The sequence below is a fragment of the Panthera leo genome, chromosome A1 (assembly GCF_018350215.1).
Source record: "Panthera leo isolate Ple1 chromosome A1, P.leo_Ple1_pat1.1, whole genome shotgun sequence".
Taxonomy (NCBI): domain Eukaryota; kingdom Metazoa; phylum Chordata; class Mammalia; order Carnivora; family Felidae; genus Panthera; species Panthera leo.
In genome coordinates, this window is record NC_056679.1 from 50,958,185 (window position 1) to 50,977,061 (window position 18,877).

General features: G+C 35.2%; 1 protein-coding gene across 13 annotated transcripts in view; it reads right to left on the reverse strand.

Moving 5' to 3' along the window:
* MYCBP2 (MYC binding protein 2) overlaps window positions 1-18,877 on the reverse strand; it is a 283,218-nt gene that overhangs the window by 37,482 nt on the left and 226,859 nt on the right. For all 13 annotated transcript variants that reach the window (XM_042928333.1, XM_042928362.1, XM_042928341.1 and 10 more), the window contains 6 exons: window positions 10,828-12,471; window positions 9,777-9,946; window positions 8,778-9,022; window positions 6,587-6,754; window positions 1,832-1,989; window positions 253-452 (listed from right to left, as the gene is read on the reverse strand). In XM_042928333.1, coding sequence (XP_042784267.1) covers window positions 253-452; window positions 1,832-1,989; window positions 6,587-6,754; window positions 8,778-9,022; window positions 9,777-9,946; window positions 10,828-12,471 — 2,585 coding nt within the window. The remainder of the gene's footprint in view (window positions 1-252; window positions 453-1,831; window positions 1,990-6,586; window positions 6,755-8,777; window positions 9,023-9,776; window positions 9,947-10,827; window positions 12,472-18,877) is intronic.

Sequence of the window (18,877 nt, forward strand, 5' to 3'; positions counted from 1 at the left end):
TTCATAGCTTTCAAATAATAAAGCAGTGCAGAAATAAATTTCTTTAGAGTGCTTAAAGATGGATCTCTAAATTCATTTATATTCATGAACATAAGAGTTTAATTTTGATGTGAACATTTGATATTTTTCGATTGGCTAATGTCTCTTAATTTTTGGAAATTTCTGTTGGATAGAAAAGTAACATCATTAAATAGAATCATCAAACGATTTGTATGGTCAAGGAATCAATAACCCCATTTAATGTATTCATACCTCCATAGCAAAAACTCGGCAAGCAGATTTCCTTAGGGCCTGTTTCATTGCTATTTCAAGACCTTCTAGATCATGATGTTGTATAACAAAAGCCAAAACTGGCCACTGGAAATTTCGTTCTCCTTTGGAAAGAGAGCTGTGGGCTGAGATTAGCCGGGAAAGCTCAGGAGATGGATGTCTCAAGAGGGAAGAACCAACTTCTATTTATTGGAAAAAAAAGAAAAAATAACTTTCATAGGCAATATATACAATGAACATATTTACAATGTTATTAAAGATAATAGTATCTAGCTGATTCATTATAGAATCTTTGAAGCTTTTTGTTTTGTTTTCACATGTGACACAAATCATAACCTCAATTTTTACTGACGCTGAGTAGGATTAAATATCTCACTTTCATAAAATCATATAGCTATTAAATTGTGGAGCTAAGTTTTAAATCAAGGGCTGAATCTAAAGTTCATGCTTTCTAAAATGCTCTAAAAGCTAACTGTATTTTTTTCCCCTAAATGGAATCTACAGAAGTTATAGAATCATCTGTCTATAAATATTAGACCAGATCTTCATTTTAGTTAAGTGGGCTACCTGATAAATCATCACCATGTTATCCTTTTCTCTTGGGTTTCTTTTTTTATTCTTTTTTATTTTATTTTTTTTTAACATTTATTTACTTTTGAGACAGAGAGAGACAGAGCATGAACGGGGGAGGGGCAGAGAGAGAGGGAGACACAGAATCGGAAGCAGGCTCCAGGCTCTGAGCCATCAGCCCAGAGCCCGACGCGGGGCTCGAACTCACAGACCGCGAGATCGTGACCTGAGCCGAAGTCGGACGCTCAACCGACTGAGCCACCCAGGCGCCCCACTTTTTTTATTCTTGACACAGAATCAGGCAGCCCTGATTTGGAGCTGTTGATACCAACTAGTCCAGGTTGTCTAACTTTTTTACTGATTAAGAGCTACTTATGTCCCCAAATTATCTACTCAGAGAGGAAGCAGCTGCAAGGGGTATATATAAGCTTCTATTAGGAGTTGAGAATATAACTGTGAAAGTGTAAGTCACTGGAACTACTAGTTCACTGAAGCTTAGTGGAATAGCTCATGACAGCAACATTAACAAGTAAGATTTTAAAGGTCAATTTATTCTTGAATAATCAATCACTGGATGGTCTCTAAGTGTGTCTTTCAACTGAAATTGAAAACTTAGAGAGGCACAATTATAGCTTCATAAAAGGAACGTCAACCACGATTTAAAATTAATCCATTTCTGGGGCGCCTGGGTGGCTCAGTCAGTTAAGTCTGATGTTGACTCTTGATCTTGGCTCAGGTCACGACCTCAGTTTGTGAGTTAGAGCCCTGCATTGGGCTCTGTGCTGGTAGCATGGAGCCTGCTTGGGATTCTGTCTCTCCTTCTCTGTTCCCTTCCCCCTCTCATGTGCTCTCTTCTCTCATGCATGTTCTCTCTCAAAATAAATAAACTTAAAAAAACGAATCCATTTCCTTTCAAAAACTAGATGTTAAAAAATACCTGCAAACAAAATCATGTGGATCACTGAATCTTCCTTTTTATCTTTATACTTACCAGTGTCTCCACTGTTAACTCTTCTTCTAGGAATGGCTTTAACTCGTGCAGGTAAAATGGAGTGTTGTTTATCATATTCAGAAGCAACAACTGAGTATGATCTTTGGAAGACAGTTCTCTTTGCAAGATCAGTATCAGTTATGGGACTAGTTTCCAAACTGTAGACAGAAGATGATGACAGGTAAAAACAGGAGAAAAAGTGAATAAAGTGAAACTATATTCACTTTATGACAGTGTAGTCAAATATATGAACCTACCTCTCATGTGGAAAAACACAAATTCAAAGCCAACTTGACAATTTCTCTTTAAATCACCATTTGATCTTTCCAAAAGCATTAACATTTTGATTGATTTTAGAATTGCATCTTAAAAGTTTTGGTTTTCTTAAATCTACTTTGCATTTTTACATGAAAAAGAAGAAAAGGCATTGAATGTGCTAAACTCCTTTCAGAATCACAACATTGTGGTAGAAGTTATCTGTCACGATATTCAGGAAAACCAGGCAGATATATTTGTGAGAGCACTGAGTAGAAAGAAAATGGATCTGTACATACAGAAACCTAATAAAATGGAAAGTGAAACAGTTCAATGTTCTCTCTGTACTTGAGTGCTCAATTAGGTTTCTCATTCTTGGGAAGTGGTGTCCAAAGACTTTTCAACAGCATGGCCATACTAAGTTCAACAAAAGGTAACAAACGGATTTTTGGCATACAGTTATACTGACATTCTAGAAGAATTCAATGATTTTCACTCAGGTTTAAGTAAACTAAAATTTTTTCTATTTACTATAGCAACATTAAAAAATTCTTGAAGAAAATTATACAGTTTAAAGTGTAAAAAAAATTCTTGAAGAGTTATTAATATGGTTATATATTTTCCTTTACTGAGGCATTTTATAAAAAAAAGAAATACCTTCCTTTACCTCCTAAGACAAATTTACAAGCTATTGTTTTCAATGTATTCTTTTTCCTGTTACTTCTTTCCAAACAGGGACATTTGTGCTTACTGGGAGTTCTGCGTTTCTTTTCCCCCATTCAAGCCAGGTTTGAATGCCTATGTTCCTCAGTAAAGCTTATACATTTTCTAGGAAGTAGCTAACTCCCTCCCTGGCTGTTTTCTTCACTCACCACCTCTTTAAGTGTATGTACACTCTCATTTGAACAGGCTATAAATACTGTATATAACCCATGGGGGTAAATGTACCTGGACGTCAGCTTGGGCCAAGAGCTTCCAGAATGACCAGAGAATAGGGATATGTTAATTTTAATTCACCTTATAAATGGTGTTACTATAAAATTCAAGACATTTATTATGCTTTCAGAGGAAGTTTATCCAACAACTTGGAAAAAAAAAAGGATTGTTATATAACCTAAAAAAATAATGACTCGTTCTTATAAAAATGATCATGCCTATAAAAAAAAAAATTCAAGCAACACAAGAAAACCAAAAGGAAGTGAAGATGACCATTAACAACGGTGGCTACTTTGCATCAGGTAATTCCTTGTTGTGGAGGGCTGTCTTGTGTACTGTAGGATGTTTAGCAACATTCTTGACTTCTACACACTAGGGTGCCTGTTGAAATAGCCCAGTTATGACAAGCAAAAATGTTCAGATGTCACCTGAGAGGAAAAACCACCCCCTTACCCCTCACTGAGAACCACTGATTTAATGCAGTCATTATTCATCAACTTTTGTAACAGCTTGAGTTGGTCAAGACTTTTTAAAAGAATAGCTCAAAAATGCTATATTCCTGAATTACCATATGCTTAAAATTTCTCAACCTGGCTGAATAGAAACACTTGAATCAGTTTCTTTTATTTAAGATTTTATGAAAATTACCCTTATGTGTAAAGTATATATAGTCTTTTAAACATGCTTTTTAGAATATGCATTTGATTCCTTTGATTAATCCACAATTTAGTTCTAAGATTCCCAAGATCTTTTATATTGCAGTTTGTCTGACTGGGTAAAATTTTTAAGGTAGTATTTTCTTTCTTTTGAAGAAAGAGACATTATTTCACTTTTTTTTTCATTCAAAATTGTTATACAGAAGTCTGAATTCAGTCTAACTTTTCCCTTTGCAAGATGACTTCTTTTTGTTTTTAAGTTTATTTATTTATTTTAAGAGAGACAGAGAGGGTGTGAAAGGGGAGGGACAGAGAAAGAGAGGGAGAGGGAGAATCCCAAGCAGGCTTTGTGCTGCCAGAGCAGTGCCCGATGCAGGGCTCGAACCCACAAATGGTGAGATCATGACCTGAGCTATAATCAAGAGTTAGAAGCTTGATCAACTGAGCTACCCAGGTGCCCTGCCATTTGAAGTTGTTATACAGAAGTCCAAATTCAGTCTAACTTTTCCTTTTACAAGATGACTTCTTTTTCTGTGCTCAGTTACTTGAAAACTTCTAGTGTTTTTTTTCTTCGTATTTCAATAACTTAAGCTATTTTTTTTAACCTAAGCTATTTCTCATGGTTACCTGCTATAAAAATTTCCTTTTAGTCTGGAAATTCAATACTTTATTATTTTGGAAATTTTTTCTTATATTATAGCTTTAGATACATTTTCTTTTTTTAAATTTTTTAAATGTTTTGATTTATTTTTGAGACAGAGAGAGACAGAGCATGAGCAGGGGAGGGGCAGAGAGAGAGGGAGACACAGAATCTGAAGCAGGCTCCAGGCTCTGAGCTGTCAGCACAGAGCCTGATGCAGACCGCAAGATCATGACCTGAGCTGAAGTTGGACACTCAACCGACTGAGCCAACCAGGCGCCCCAATACATTTTCAATTTTATTGATTGGTTTTTCTACTTTAAAGATACCATTTGAATTGTCCTGTTTCCATACCTGTTATCTTCATTCTAACTGCTATAATTTCTTTGTCTTTTTACTTTTTACTCACTGTGATTATCTCAAACTTTTTCTTCATGTCCATCATTCAATTTACTCTTCTAAACTTTTCTAATTTATTAGTGTTACAATGGTGTTCATTTGGTCTTCAGTCTGTCCTCTTAGCTCTGTGATATCTCCTTTTTACTCATTCTGCTTTTTATCTCATTCTCATACTATTTCATTAAACTTATGTCATTATCACGTTTCTCGGTACTAGAGTACTTACAGAAACGTTCTTTTTTTCCTTGAGAGAGTTTTCTTTCATATTGGGTTCTTCATCTGACTTTCATTACATACTATCTATTTTACTTTTGGTAATATTTTAAGGGGGCAGATCTGTCTAGGTCTTCTGTTTGTTCTGATAAACATTCTGTTTGTTCTGATATCGGTGGATTTCCCGAGACTTCCTTTTCCACACTATTTGATACCAATTTTTTTTTTCTCTCCCAGAGATAACTTGAGATTTTATTGCATCCTCTATACCAGGAACCATCCCACTGAGTGCATGTTTATACCATTTCTGTGCAGCATTCCCTGGCACCTTAGATTGTTGCTTTGCTTCAGCATGGAGCTCTGGGAAATAGGATTCCCTAGATTTCCACTTTCTTCTGTGACACTAGTGATGATACTAGGGGCTTCTATGCTAAAGGAATTTACTTTGACTATGATATTCTACAATACACAGAATATTCTATGATAGTCTAAGATACATGGAACCTTCATTTCATTGTCTTTACCTAGAAGTTTACGCCACTTGATTTTGATCCTGAAGAGTAATAATAACCCAACGAATCACATTTATCAGACTAGTCTCAAAATGGTTTCTAATTCTTAAAAAAAATCTATCTCCTTTAGAGATACTTTATTATCTTTATAGATATAAAAGGCTATACTGTACTCTTTGGAGAAAACTTCAAAAGCGGCTAAAAAAAACCTCTGATGAATAATCCACACAGTTGGAGGGAAATATTACAAGTATTTTCAGCGGAAAATATATTCATTTGGATATATAAGTTCTATTGTGTGTATTAAAATATCCACTATATTAGTTTATATTCATAACCATACAGTATTAACACAGTGGCATATCTTAATAAGCATATTCTTTCTTCCTTCAGCAAATGTCTTCCTTTCTAATAATAATGTGTTTGCAATTACTCATGCCTGATATCTTGATGCTATACTAAACTTATCCTTTTTCAGTTAGCCACGCTGATTTTTCCTATCAAGTATTTCTTTTATCCATCTTTTTTCCCCATAATCATTGCTAACACAATCCAACTTCACACAGTTAGTGGAAATCTTTGACTAAATTTATCAGCTTCTCAATTGACACTGTGAGACTATCCTTGCATTTTTATCACATGGTTCCTCCTCCAAAAAGTTGCGGTGGTACCCGAATTCCCTCTGCATTATATTTAGATGCTTCTAGTCAGTTTTCAGGAGGGTCTTTACACTGATGCTACCATAGCTAAGTGAGGGGGAGGAGAACACTGCATGCAATAATCCAGGAAGTTCAAGATTTATTTTTGGTGCTACCTCTTCCGTGAAACCTAAAGGCACTGCCTCAAAGTGACCTTTCTCTAGTCTGACTTACTATGGCACTACATGATACAATATATAATGGAACCTTTTACTTCATTTAGTTGATCTTTTCTCTCCAACTAGTCTGCCTCTGCTGTCAAGGACTATGCCTCATTCATGTATGTATGCTTTTTCTTACTGCTCTAATAGTTAGCAGAGCTGACTTAATGTCTTTCCTGAGATGGACAGATATATAAAAGAACTTCTAAAGCATTCTTTTCTAGTTCAGTCTTTCTCCCACCACCAAACACTGGCTATTCAACAGAGAGGAGAGAAGTGAAATACCTTGGTGGCATAGATTTCATATTGCTCTCTGGCTCTTCAAACACATTAGGACTTGCATCAGGTGTTACGGATATGTATGGGGCAGGTACAGATGTTGAACGTAGATATCTCATTTCATCCTGGAACAGGTTGTCATCTTGATAGCCCACAAAGTTTTCGTGATGATGCCTGCATTAAATTAAACCCAGTAACTTCAAGTATGATGGCACCATAGATATTTTTCATTTTTAATCTCTTTCATAAAAGAAAAGTAGCACATGTAATTCTATAAGGGTAAAGTATTAAATTAATTATAGATATAAGTAGGAGGAAATAAAAGTCTGACAATTTCACACATACATATTCTAGGTGCCACAAATAGGTCAAATCCAAAATTGAATTCATTTTCTTTCCTTTTGAGAACTTTCCAACCTCTGGTATCTTGATGAATGATCCCACCAACTAACTACCCAGGTGCCTAGGCCAAAGTACCTTGGTACTGTGGTAGGCCTGGTGCTCAACTGTGACCAGTCATTCATGCCTATGACTACTAGGCTTCCTCTCTGCTGACTCCATCATCGTTGCCTTGGTTCAGGCTCATGTTTCTTGAATGGGCTACTGAAATACAGCCAGTCACTTTTTTGGTAGGAAGATATGTAAGAGTCAAATTTGAGAAAAATTAGACCCAAGAAATGTTACATCGGGGGGTGGGGGTGGGTTGTGGGTGTCCATTTCCCAGAGGGCTAAAAATATAAAATCCATAATTATGGTAAAATGGCATTTTTGGTTTTTTACATGTTTTACAATTTGGTTCTTTCCTTTTCAAACTGGAATGAGTTGTTGACCTAGTCTGTCTACTAAGTGGTCTGACTGAAGCTCTAGTCTCACATCCTCATTTTGTTTTTCATTCATTTTGTTAAAATAGTAATTACAAAATTAGAAAAAAAAAAACACCCCGGTATAATTTTGCTATGGAGAGGGCAACACTGCCAAAAATGGAACTGTTGGTTAGCAAGCCATTCCTGTAGGCAATCTGTAGAAATCTTCATTCATCAGCTGTTGAAAAAAAACCCGAACCTCATATATGAAAGGCCACTTACAATGTCAGGATATAATGTATGGAAGTATAGGTCATACAACTCAAGTCCAATATAGGAAATGGTATACAACAGGCTTCTCTCCACCTTCAGTCATGCCCTTTATGAAGTTTCCATGTTTGAAGCAGAGTGATAGTCTAACTGCAAATAAGTTCATATATTTCCCTGTTTGATATAACTGCAAATAAGTTCATATACTTCCCTGTTTGATATTCCTTAACTGTTCTTCTTGTCCATGGGATAAAATCCAACTTTAGTAGGGGCTACACAGCCCCATATTACCTGGTCTTAGGTAACCACTTCTAGGGTATTTCATCTGTTTCTCCTAGTGGCCAATGCTTTAACCAGCCTCTGATTCCTTAAATGTGTAATGCTATTTCATGTGTGTCTTCACACATGTGTTTTACTCTGAGGAGTCGCTGTCCTCCATCACCTACTTGATGGATTTCTATTTATCTTTTAAGACGGCTACAGTGTCAGATCCTCTGGGAGACCTTTCCCGATCTCCTTGGGAAGATTCAGGTAGTCTCCCTCTTTTATGCTCTAACAGCATCTCTTCATACTTCTATTATAGTACTCCTCACAAAATATTTTAAATGTTTTCTTTACATGTAGGTCTGTCTTTCCACAGAGTGTGAGCACACGGGAGTCAGGATTTTATTACATTCATCTTGGTGTCTTCAAAGTCTAGCACAAAGCTGATACCCAGCTAACTAACATTTAAATGCTAACAGAATGAATAATGTAAACAATGAACGATTTTGAGAGCAAATTGTTTCTTTCCACTTTAACATTCCCAGCTAGTAACAGACTGAAGTCAGCTTACCAAAAAGTAAAAGACAGCTAAAGTCGTATTTCCTAAGACATATTTTGTATTGATAATACAAATTGATATAGTACGTACATTTTTTTTTTTAAATACTTACTACCATAAAGTGTGTACCCTACCAGTCGTATGTTGGTCAAGGCAATTCCGAAAATAAATTCCTGGTGGTCTCTTTATTGTATACAATAGATAATGCAGTGTGGGTATTCAGAGCAGGATATTAATCAACAATGGCTATTAATCCCAAGTGATTAAAAAAAAAAGAAAACCAACCACCAAGTTATATTACCTAGCTAATGTCTGCAAGTAGAGACAAGGCATTTTAACAGGAAGATCTTCAGAAATGCCCTCCTTCACGCTGGGAAGCTGAGACTGAAATGGCTTTGCAGGATGGTAACACAGAATGCTTGGCTCTGCGGCGCTGCTCAGGGACAGCAGGAACAGCGCGTTTGCTTTAATCACTTGGTGAGCTTCCATGGTGGGCAAGGCACGAGGAGTCTTGACTTGCATTGGCTTCCTCCTGGACTGTTTGACCTGGCGAAGAAAAATTTGTTGTAGTATTCAAATCATATTCAAATTTTCAATTTCTTAACCTAAATATTTTGAGTTTCTAATAAAAATTATTAAGCACTTATAGACCTATTTTAAAATAATAATAGTGATTACCAAAAAGAACATTCACTGTAAGCTTTTCCTGAACTGTCTGCAACTTTTATTTCAAACACAAACTATTTCTTTTCTTTCCTTGGGAAATCAAGAAAACCTAACTAGTAAAATCTAAATGTAATTATTTTTTTTAAAAAAGAGTAAATGTGTGTGTGTGTGTGTGTGTGTGTGTGTGTGTGTGTGTGTGTTCTGCAAATTTTTACTTGGGTGTGCTTCTAGTTTCCATGAGACCTACAGCATACTTAAGGATTAAGAAAAAGAGAGGGGGTAAAGAGAGGAAAAGGAAAAGGGTTCAGAGAGATAAAGGTGAAATGGAAAAGCAATGCATATGTGTAGAGTAATAGATAATTAATAATAAAGAATTATATGGAAAACAATTACAAATAAGGCATATGTGCTGCATATGCATATGCATATCTTGATATATGCCAAGATACAATTTATTTTTGTAATTAAAAATAGCTAACCTAGTACAAATATTAGAATTGTATATCATTCCTATTATAAAAGCTGATCTTTAATATCAACTAGGTAGAATTATCTGATATAGTACGATAATTAAAAGGGATTTTTACAAGATTTTCTTATCATTAATAGTATCGTCAGAACCAAATAAAAATACCTTTTCCCTTGCAGCAGCCTGTTTTTCACGGAGGTATTTTTCTCTACAGCGATCACAGACTAGATACCAAGTGCTTCCTCCTATGCCACCATCACCACAGTTACCGGCCCATCCTCCACAAAAATGCCCAATGCTATTGTAACCTTGTCCACCAGCATACCGGCCACAACCTTCAAACAAGAGCAAAATTAACACTTGAAGTTCCCTTAACAATATGACACTTATATATGAATGACAGATTCACCTTCTCAAAGTAAGCAAAATATTGAAGCAGGTATCTCACTTTTTTTTTCCCCCAGGCTGTTAACTGCATCAGAAAAATAGCATGTTTAGCAAAAAATGATTAAATAGTACCTAAAATACTGGAGACACTCTATACAGGTAGATGAAAAGAAATTTAAGATGTGGGTACATTTAGGCTTACTGACATATGCCAAGAAAATTGGACAAAATAAATATAAGACATTCTGTAAGAATGATATATTTTAAGGAACCTTGTATTTTATAAAACATTTCAGGTGTAATATGTAAAAAGACAAAAGGTTTAACCAAACTCCTAATAGGTGAATTTTGGAATACTCATCAAGTGTTATAGAAATCCTTGTATTTATCTAAAATACAATCTTCTGATTTAATAGTTGAGATCACTTCTATAGGAAAATGCTCGAGGAAATTAGTATAATCTAATTTGCAATTTTTATTAGGAAAATACTAAAATTGAAGGAGACCTAATACTGGGATATTTCCTATGTGTACGGACATGTCATTATTTCTTTTGTGTGAGACACCTTAATAGCACCCTTTGGGTCACATATAAAGCATTAAAAAAATCAAGTGTTTCCGAATGGGATACATTAAAACGCAATTGCACTAAATTACCACCTTACTGCTACAATTCCTTTAGCTGTTTTCCTCAACACCGATATTGATAATGCACTTTAAAGTTTCCCTGTACTTTAACATAAGTTATAGAGCAGCTCAAGTTAGAAGTTATTCAGTTCATTTTTTTTACACAAAGTACTTGTAATATATATTCAGTAATACTGTTTACCTGGGTGAGCCTGTCGCATGTGATAGGTAACGGGGTATGGATGGGATTCTCCACACAGCTCACAGATGGTGTCTTTCTCTGGTCCTCCGACTGCCAGCTGGGCCATCTCACCAAACAAATTACCCCTGGGCCGAACTTCTGTCTTTTCCTTTTTCTTTTTGTCTTTTTTGGCCTTCTTATTCTCTTTTTCACACTCTTTCTTTTTAAGGACTGCACAAGAACCAGGACTTGGAAAAATCATATTCTGGGAAGCTGCTTTGATAGTAGCCAAAGAGATGTCTTCCCAAAAAGCCACTAAATGTTGTAAAGTCAAAGGAAGAGGAGATTTGGACTTCATTGGGTGATGCATGGACATTTCGAAAGTGGCTTCGGTTTTCCCATCCTCACATTTTTCATGCAGAGGTGGTTCTTTAAGCATAGACAACACCTTATTTTTGTTGATACTACCCATTTTAGATATATCTGGTCCATGAGGTGCAATATTAAACATATTCAGTGCAGATGATATTTCCAACGAATGTCTATTTTTTAATTTGGTTTCCTTTTCTTCTGTAGGCTGTTGGCTGTTTAAACTATTTCTTATAGGAGCATGTTCTTTGGAAAGTTCAGGATTAAATTTTAAGAAAGAAGAACAAGCCATTGCATCGTGTACTATGCCTTCATGCCACAGGAAAGAGGCAAAGACTGCTCTGGCACACTCGGCCACGGAAGGGGACATGGCTTGCTTGGCCGGCTCTAAAGGTTTGGCTCCATCCCCTTTGAAGAGAAAGCTGGACTTTTCCTTTTTGGGCCTGGTGTGTCTGTTAGCACACTTTCGACTTATTTTGGGGGATGCTCTCATTTCCTGTTCATCTTTCAGTGGTGCTTTTCCTATGCTGAAATGAACTTTATTTGAACCTTCATCAACACTCTTAAATTCACTACCTTCATCACAGGTGCTATCCGTTAGACTATTTGTTTTTAAAGTACTTGAAGTGCAGACTTCGACCACCTCACTGTGAAGGTTTTCTTGTACCACGTGAGGAGAAGGAGCTCTATTTTCGGTTCCTGGGGAATCTTTAGAATCCTTTGGTACTGGTTTTGGTTTTGGTGATGTTGATCGTCCCCTTAACGGTTCTGTGAGGGGCATTTTCTTCTTGCGTAGGGTATCTGGGTCAAGTGTGTAAGAGTCTGATTTGGAACGTTCCCGAGGAGGATCAAGTTTAGTCTTAACAGGAGCAGTGCTTTTTTGAGGTAGATTTTTATCATGTGGTGAGGAGGAGCGCGGAGAACTAGCACCAGATGGGCTAGACCTATTGGCTGGGAGAGTCTTTGGCTTAGGAGATGATGACCGAGAACCTGGTCCTGGAGATTCAGCTCTAAAGCTAGAAGACACCCTCCCATCAGATTTTAGTGTCTGCAAGGTATTATGGTTGGGGGACAAGGACCTGCTATGAGAGTCTGACCTCAACTTTGCAGCATCAGATTTCAACATAAGGGATTCACTAGCTGATAAGCCTTCTGTACTCCTTGGCTTCTTCTGATCAGCAGTAGTCCGGCTCATACGTCCATCAGGTTTAAGTGATCTGCTGTGTTTGGAGGACAGTTCTGATTTTCCTGATGTAGAGAGTGGTCTAGAAGATGTTGAGATAGTTCCTCGGTCACCTGTATGGTCCATTTCATAGTGAAACTTGTTAATAAAATCGTAACTTAAAATTTAGCCACTAAACACTGAAATAAAAGCATAGCATGAATAAAAAATTCATGTTGTCATACACAAAAATACTTGAGGAATAAAGGAATAAGGGAAAATGTTTCTCATAAAATTTCTATTGCATCATTATACAACCATTGCCACCAAAAACTATTTTCATGGATGCACAACAGACTGAATAAATAAAACCTATACATCAGTATGAATTCCATATCTGAATCTCAGCCCTGGTATAATAATTTGAATTTAAATTCAGGGACAGACTAGAAAGAAAACACAACTTTTTTTTTTGGAATAAGAAATTAAGAAAACCTATGTATTTTTCAATATAAAGTAGTCAAGCTAAATTTCCAGCAGAGTCCTATCTCACATCCTTATTAGGGTGATGGTATAGGTCTTACTGAATTGCAAAACTGAACTCATATAGATACATTTATTATTTTCAAGTACATAAATACAATTAGGCTAATAAAGAGCTGCTTAGAAAACCCTCCAATCGGAACTTATGGATTAGAACTTATGATATATGAAGGCCTGAAACTTACTATTTAATTACATACAGTTCAGGCAGTCTATTGCTTATAAACAGATTATATCCCAAAAGTTTATTTAGTTCATTAAGCTTAGCTGGTTAGAACTCAAGAGTTTGTGTCCTTTTGGAAAAAAAAAGAAATGGGAGGATCCTCAGAATCAGTAGTACAAGTCTGAATCATGGGACCTTGAAACAAGGAATCAGGAAAACAGAAAAAAAAAAAAAAAAAACCAGATAAAAAAATTCCCTCTTTCCTAGGCAAAGCACTAGCTATTTTTACAGGGTCGCCATTTGTTTCTGGCATTCTGCCCTCACGCAATGTGTCTCCTTCCTCATACTTTGCTTTGAGGCATCAGAGCCAAGTTGTCTTTGTCACCAGTAAGTAGTCACCCTACAACGTTACCTTTCTTCCCTGAAGTAAAAATTTCTACCTTTAATGCACGTGATATTAATTAGTTGTCAGAAGAAAAGTAATCTGATTAAAGTGATTCAAGTGGTATTAAAAACTGAAAATCCATAAACCTTGCTAGAAGTATTTTTATTTTTTGAAAAAGGCTACCTAGTAAATTGAGATGGTTGTCTTAACTGGTTTTATTGTAGGTATTTCTCTCTCTCTCTCTTCTTTTGAAAAAGGGATGCAAACAAATTTGGATATGTAGGGAAATGTTTTTTGGCTGGCCTGTGTGTGTGTGTGCGCACACACGTGCAAGTGCACACATGTGTTTCTAGTATAGGCCAAGGCAATATTGCCACAGAATCTGCCCTTCTAATGGAAGGTCCGTTAAGGACTGGTATTTTTGTCTGTTACTCTCCATTGATACAATGTTAAGAACAGGTCCTGGAATATAGTATATGCTCAATAAATACTTTTTTCTTCTGCTATTCCCAAATTTCAGATCCTCTGAAAATCCACTTTTTGCAATTAGGACTCCTGAGGCCACAGGGCAAAGGTAACTAGCCACTGTGGTGTGAGAATCAGATGCTTACAAGTCAAGTAATTCTGTAGTAAGACCATGAAGTGTGGCAGCCTATCTAGGGCATATTAATAAACTGAATACTTAGTTTAACTGCAACATGTCAGTGTTCACAGTAATTGTTTTCATTCTTTGGATGAATAAAAATAACTATACTAAATATAATGCTCCTCAGTTTCTACAGTTCCTTATCATTCTATCATGAATTTCATTTATCATATGTAGTATATGTTCTTTTTATAAAAGCAGTATAAGAGATTGGGCTAATTTGAGGGAAAAGTCATGGAAAAAAATCACAATATAGAAAAAAAATCCTAGATACTGATACTGTCTTAGGACCTAGAGCACAGATAAAAAGGTGTAACAATCCTGATAAATAATTACTCTCAAACTGCACAAAAGTAGTTTAACAAACTGCTGCTCATCTTATTGATCCAGAAATAGATCCACAGAGAAGTTTTATAAACAAATACACTGTATTTGGTAGAATTAAACATCAGTCTAGTCCTTTCCACTAATTTTTAATGTGTGATGTTTGGGGTCCTATTTTTTGTTGTTGTTATTAATCTGACAGCTGGAAGTGCTTTCACCATCACATTTATTTCAGAAGCTGAACCATAAAAATCAGTAAGTCTAGACAAATAAGTAGCCAGTAAATCTTTTACATTTGCCAGCCCTCTAAGAGATCAATTCATGAATTGAAAGAGGTTTGCTTTCTAAATCAATGGTGTACAATTCCTCATAAAGCGAAATCTCTGTGGCTGGCCGAACAATGAAATCTTATGAATATCAGGAACACCACTCGTCATATGTTGGCAAAAAATGTCTGCTATATAGAGAGGGTTGGAGAGTACAGGCACCTGTATACTTCATCTCTATGCCTTTAGTGGTGGTGAATATTTTCTTAAGATCTCTAAGTGGTGATATCTGAATACCTTTTGGGAGTCCAAGTGCATAAATAATGCAGAATTATTTCTTCCTGAATTGTTAATTGCCAAATTATAAATAACTCCTCTTGAAAAACTTATTTTTCAAAATATATTTCATATATTTTTAAAATAAAGTGTCAGGTTTGTTAAGTGTGTAGAACCATGTGCTAACTCATTAATGTTTATCTTCTTCATTTGGGTTTAAAACATTTTGGATCACTGGGTTCTATTCCTAAAACCAACACTATACTGTATGTTAAATAACTTAAATTTAAATAAAGAAATTAAAAAAAACCCAAAAAACCATTTTGTAGCATGTTGTATTACTAAAAATTGTCATGTTGTGGTTGCTTCAAAGATCAATAAATATAAACAAGTCAATCTAAAAATCTTTAGAGCACACATGATAACTTACACTCATCACTAAATTTAGTTTAATGATTGTAGTTATCATATGTAAGTTTAAGTGATAACAGGCAAAAATTGTTTAACCTCAATGGAATTCTGTAGAAAAATAATAAAAGACAGGATGGAAATTTAGCACATTCAAACAAATTAGTAAAGATGTTAAAAACATTTAACATGTATTTACTCATTAATGCCATTTATAATTTTTTCATGCCCAAATCATGAATCATCAGGTTATATGTTACCATACTATAACTAAAATAGTACATTGTGCTATGCCATAATATATATCGGGTTTGACAACACTATATACTGTAGAGATCAGGGACTATAATCCTATTTATTATCCTATGAGACTACATACTATCACTATTAACTGTACAAAGGAGAAACGTAAAAATGTTTTACCCATTTCTAGGAAAAAGGAAAATTACTTGAAAAACTTATACAATACATTAACCACTGGTGCAAAAATCAACTTGATAAAATTTTCTTAAAATACAGAATTTTGAGTTTAATTAAATATTAGTTTGAGACAAAAATAAGAGTAGGCACCTGTAGTTTTGTAATGAACCAAAAGCATATTTTTAAACTGCCTGAAATTTTATCAAGTGTCATGGTAACTAAGAAAATACTATAAGGAAGACTCGATGCCAGACAGGAGAGGTAGGTTGATATCTATATATCTATATATCTATCCTGATAACTAAGTTAAACTAAAAAACTTCAACTTAATTATCAAAGTGTTTTGCATAAAAAACTTAAACAGAAAATGATGTTAACATTCCATAACAGAAAAAGGGGTTTAAGACTAAACCTGTCACGTAAGATACTATGTTCTTACAGATCACAATGTGCTTTACGCCTTATGTGTATATAACATCTTGTTTTGATAATGACTTTACAACTCCCCAAATCAGGCATTTCTTTCTATATACCTATTTTATTTTTAAAGATCTTATACAGGTTTGAAATTAAATAAAAGTAAATATTCAACCTATAGATATAATAAACATGCATGACAATTAGGATAATTAATACTACAATACTGAATAGACACAACACAAATTACCCCAAATATCAAATTTTAAATAAAATGATAAACTTTAATCTTAAAAAATGGAATGGGATGGAAATGACTGAGGTGAACTAATAAAACTTCTTTATTGAAACCTCCCATGTTCATTACGAATGGCCCATCAGTGAATGCACGCATACCCACCCTTGAGTTTGTGAGACAGAGATGAGAGAGCAGAGGCAGGCCCAGCTACAGCATAATTTTTGTAAATGCGCTCACGAGAAGCAAGGTTGTGAGATGGAGATTCTATAGTGGAAAACATTGGCAAAGAAGCAGCACAGATTCAATGGAAAAAAAATTCAGCAGAGAACACAAGCAGAAACAAAGCATTTCAAATGGTATGCACAATCACCTTATTAAAAAGTTCATATTCTGCTAAATTTTTCAACAGGTTTATATTTCTCTAAAATTAAAACTGAACACAAAGGTCAAACTGGTTTAAATTAGTAAAGATAGCTCAAAATGCATTAAAAGCTAAGTAAGGCTCATTGCTCTCATAAATCAAAATTGAACATTTCTTTTAGACTAATATTTCTTTAACTCAGTTTTCTTTTCTTTGGTGCTCATTTACTTATAAATAAGTTTATAAGTAAATTTTTTTTTCTTTTGTAAATAGTGGGAGATACAGAAGCATTACTTACAGTTTAGCATAGCTACTGTCACCTGGTTTTCTGTATGGACACACGATTATGATTTTTCCAATATGTATGGAAACATATAGGGTTGACTACTTTTCTGAGTCCATTTTCAGTGGGCAATGTTAGTGCTACTCCCTATATTTAGTGTTTGTTCTGTAAAGCTTATTACTGAGATACCAAATTTTGTTTCATAAAAAGTTTTGCAACACAAACAAAGCAAAGAAAATTTACAAGTCACTGAAAAATGCTAGACACATTAATGATTTTACCATGCAGAAAATGAAGTACTTAAAATTATCGTTTTTTCAAATAATTAATAGAACCCCTAAATTGTAGTCTTTTCAAAGTTGTATGCTAAAAAAAAGGCTCTATCTAAATCTGAAAAAACATCCATTTTATTTGAAATTTTAACTCATGGCAATTAAATCAACTGAGCTGAAAGAAAGTAGTAAGGGGATAGCTTTCTTGTTCGTGAAATCAAAAATTGGATACAACATACACTTTTCTCAAAAAGGAAAAGTAATAATTGACTGATTCATTAGTGTGGCCAAGATTCAAGATGGACTACTCAAAAACCAAGAGGTCACTCCCTGCAAGGTATGGACTATGTATTACATGTCAGACATTATTCTGAAAATTGAAGATAAAGAGATGAATAGATATAAAGTCCATGCTCTCATGGAACTTATCCTCAGGTAAAAGGAGAGACAACAAGCAAATATATACTAGGTCAAGTGGTGATGAACTCGGGAGCCACAAGCATGCAGATGCTGAGTGACATTCCATGCCTGGAGAGGACCAGTTAGGGAGTGGGGTCCAGAAGAGACAAAGCCCTGGGACATTCCTAGGAAGACAGAACAGAGGAGGATGCAGAAAAGAGAAATGAATAGTCAATGAGGTAGGAAATATCCAGCAGAAGGTATTTCAGGGGAAAAAAGAGCCATCACTCTGTCAACACACTGCTGATACAGCAATAACATGAGATCTGAGAACTGAAGACTGAACTTAGCAAAACAAAAGAGACTAATTTCTGTGAATAAGGACAACGGCAAGGACCCCTTGGAGTGGGTTCAAGAGAGAAAAGCAGGAATGTATGGAGAAATGTGACAAACGTGCCCTCAAATCATCTTCACCTAAATTTTAAAAAATGTTAAATTTTTAATGTTTTTGAGCAAACCTCTTTTTGAACTCTATAAAAACCCAAAGGTACCAGGTGCTGCAAAAGGAATTCTCATGCTATTTAAATCTCATTTACTACAAAGTCTGCAACTCTCACTGAAAATATCAGTTAGGAGGGTACCAGCTTTCCACTGGAGAATTAATTCAAGGGGAATTCAACCTGCGAATGTAAGGATACACTCTTGTGGCTTGCCTGCCAAAATCTGTGAAGACAGGGTTTAGCAAGAGGACATAGAAGCAGAAATCAGAATACTATCATAATTAGAAGCACCTATAAACATAAATGTGAAAAACAAGGACATTTGTAGGATAAGATGTTTGAGGTTTAAGGACAAAGTCCTGGAAGAGGTTTTGAAACCAGAACAGCTCTGGAGTCTCTTCACTGTGTTACAAAGCCTATAAAGATTGAATTCCTAACATTTTTTGGAAGTCTAAAAAAGGCTGTTAAAATTAAGCTGGGACAGACAATTGTTCTACACATTTAATTTTTACAAAATTTGTTCATATTTGAACATAGTCTGATATAGTTAACTTTTTAAAAGATTTACATTTTTCAATTTAAAAAGAGAAGCAATCCTTAAGACATACATTGGTATCTATGAACAAAAGAAAAAACATT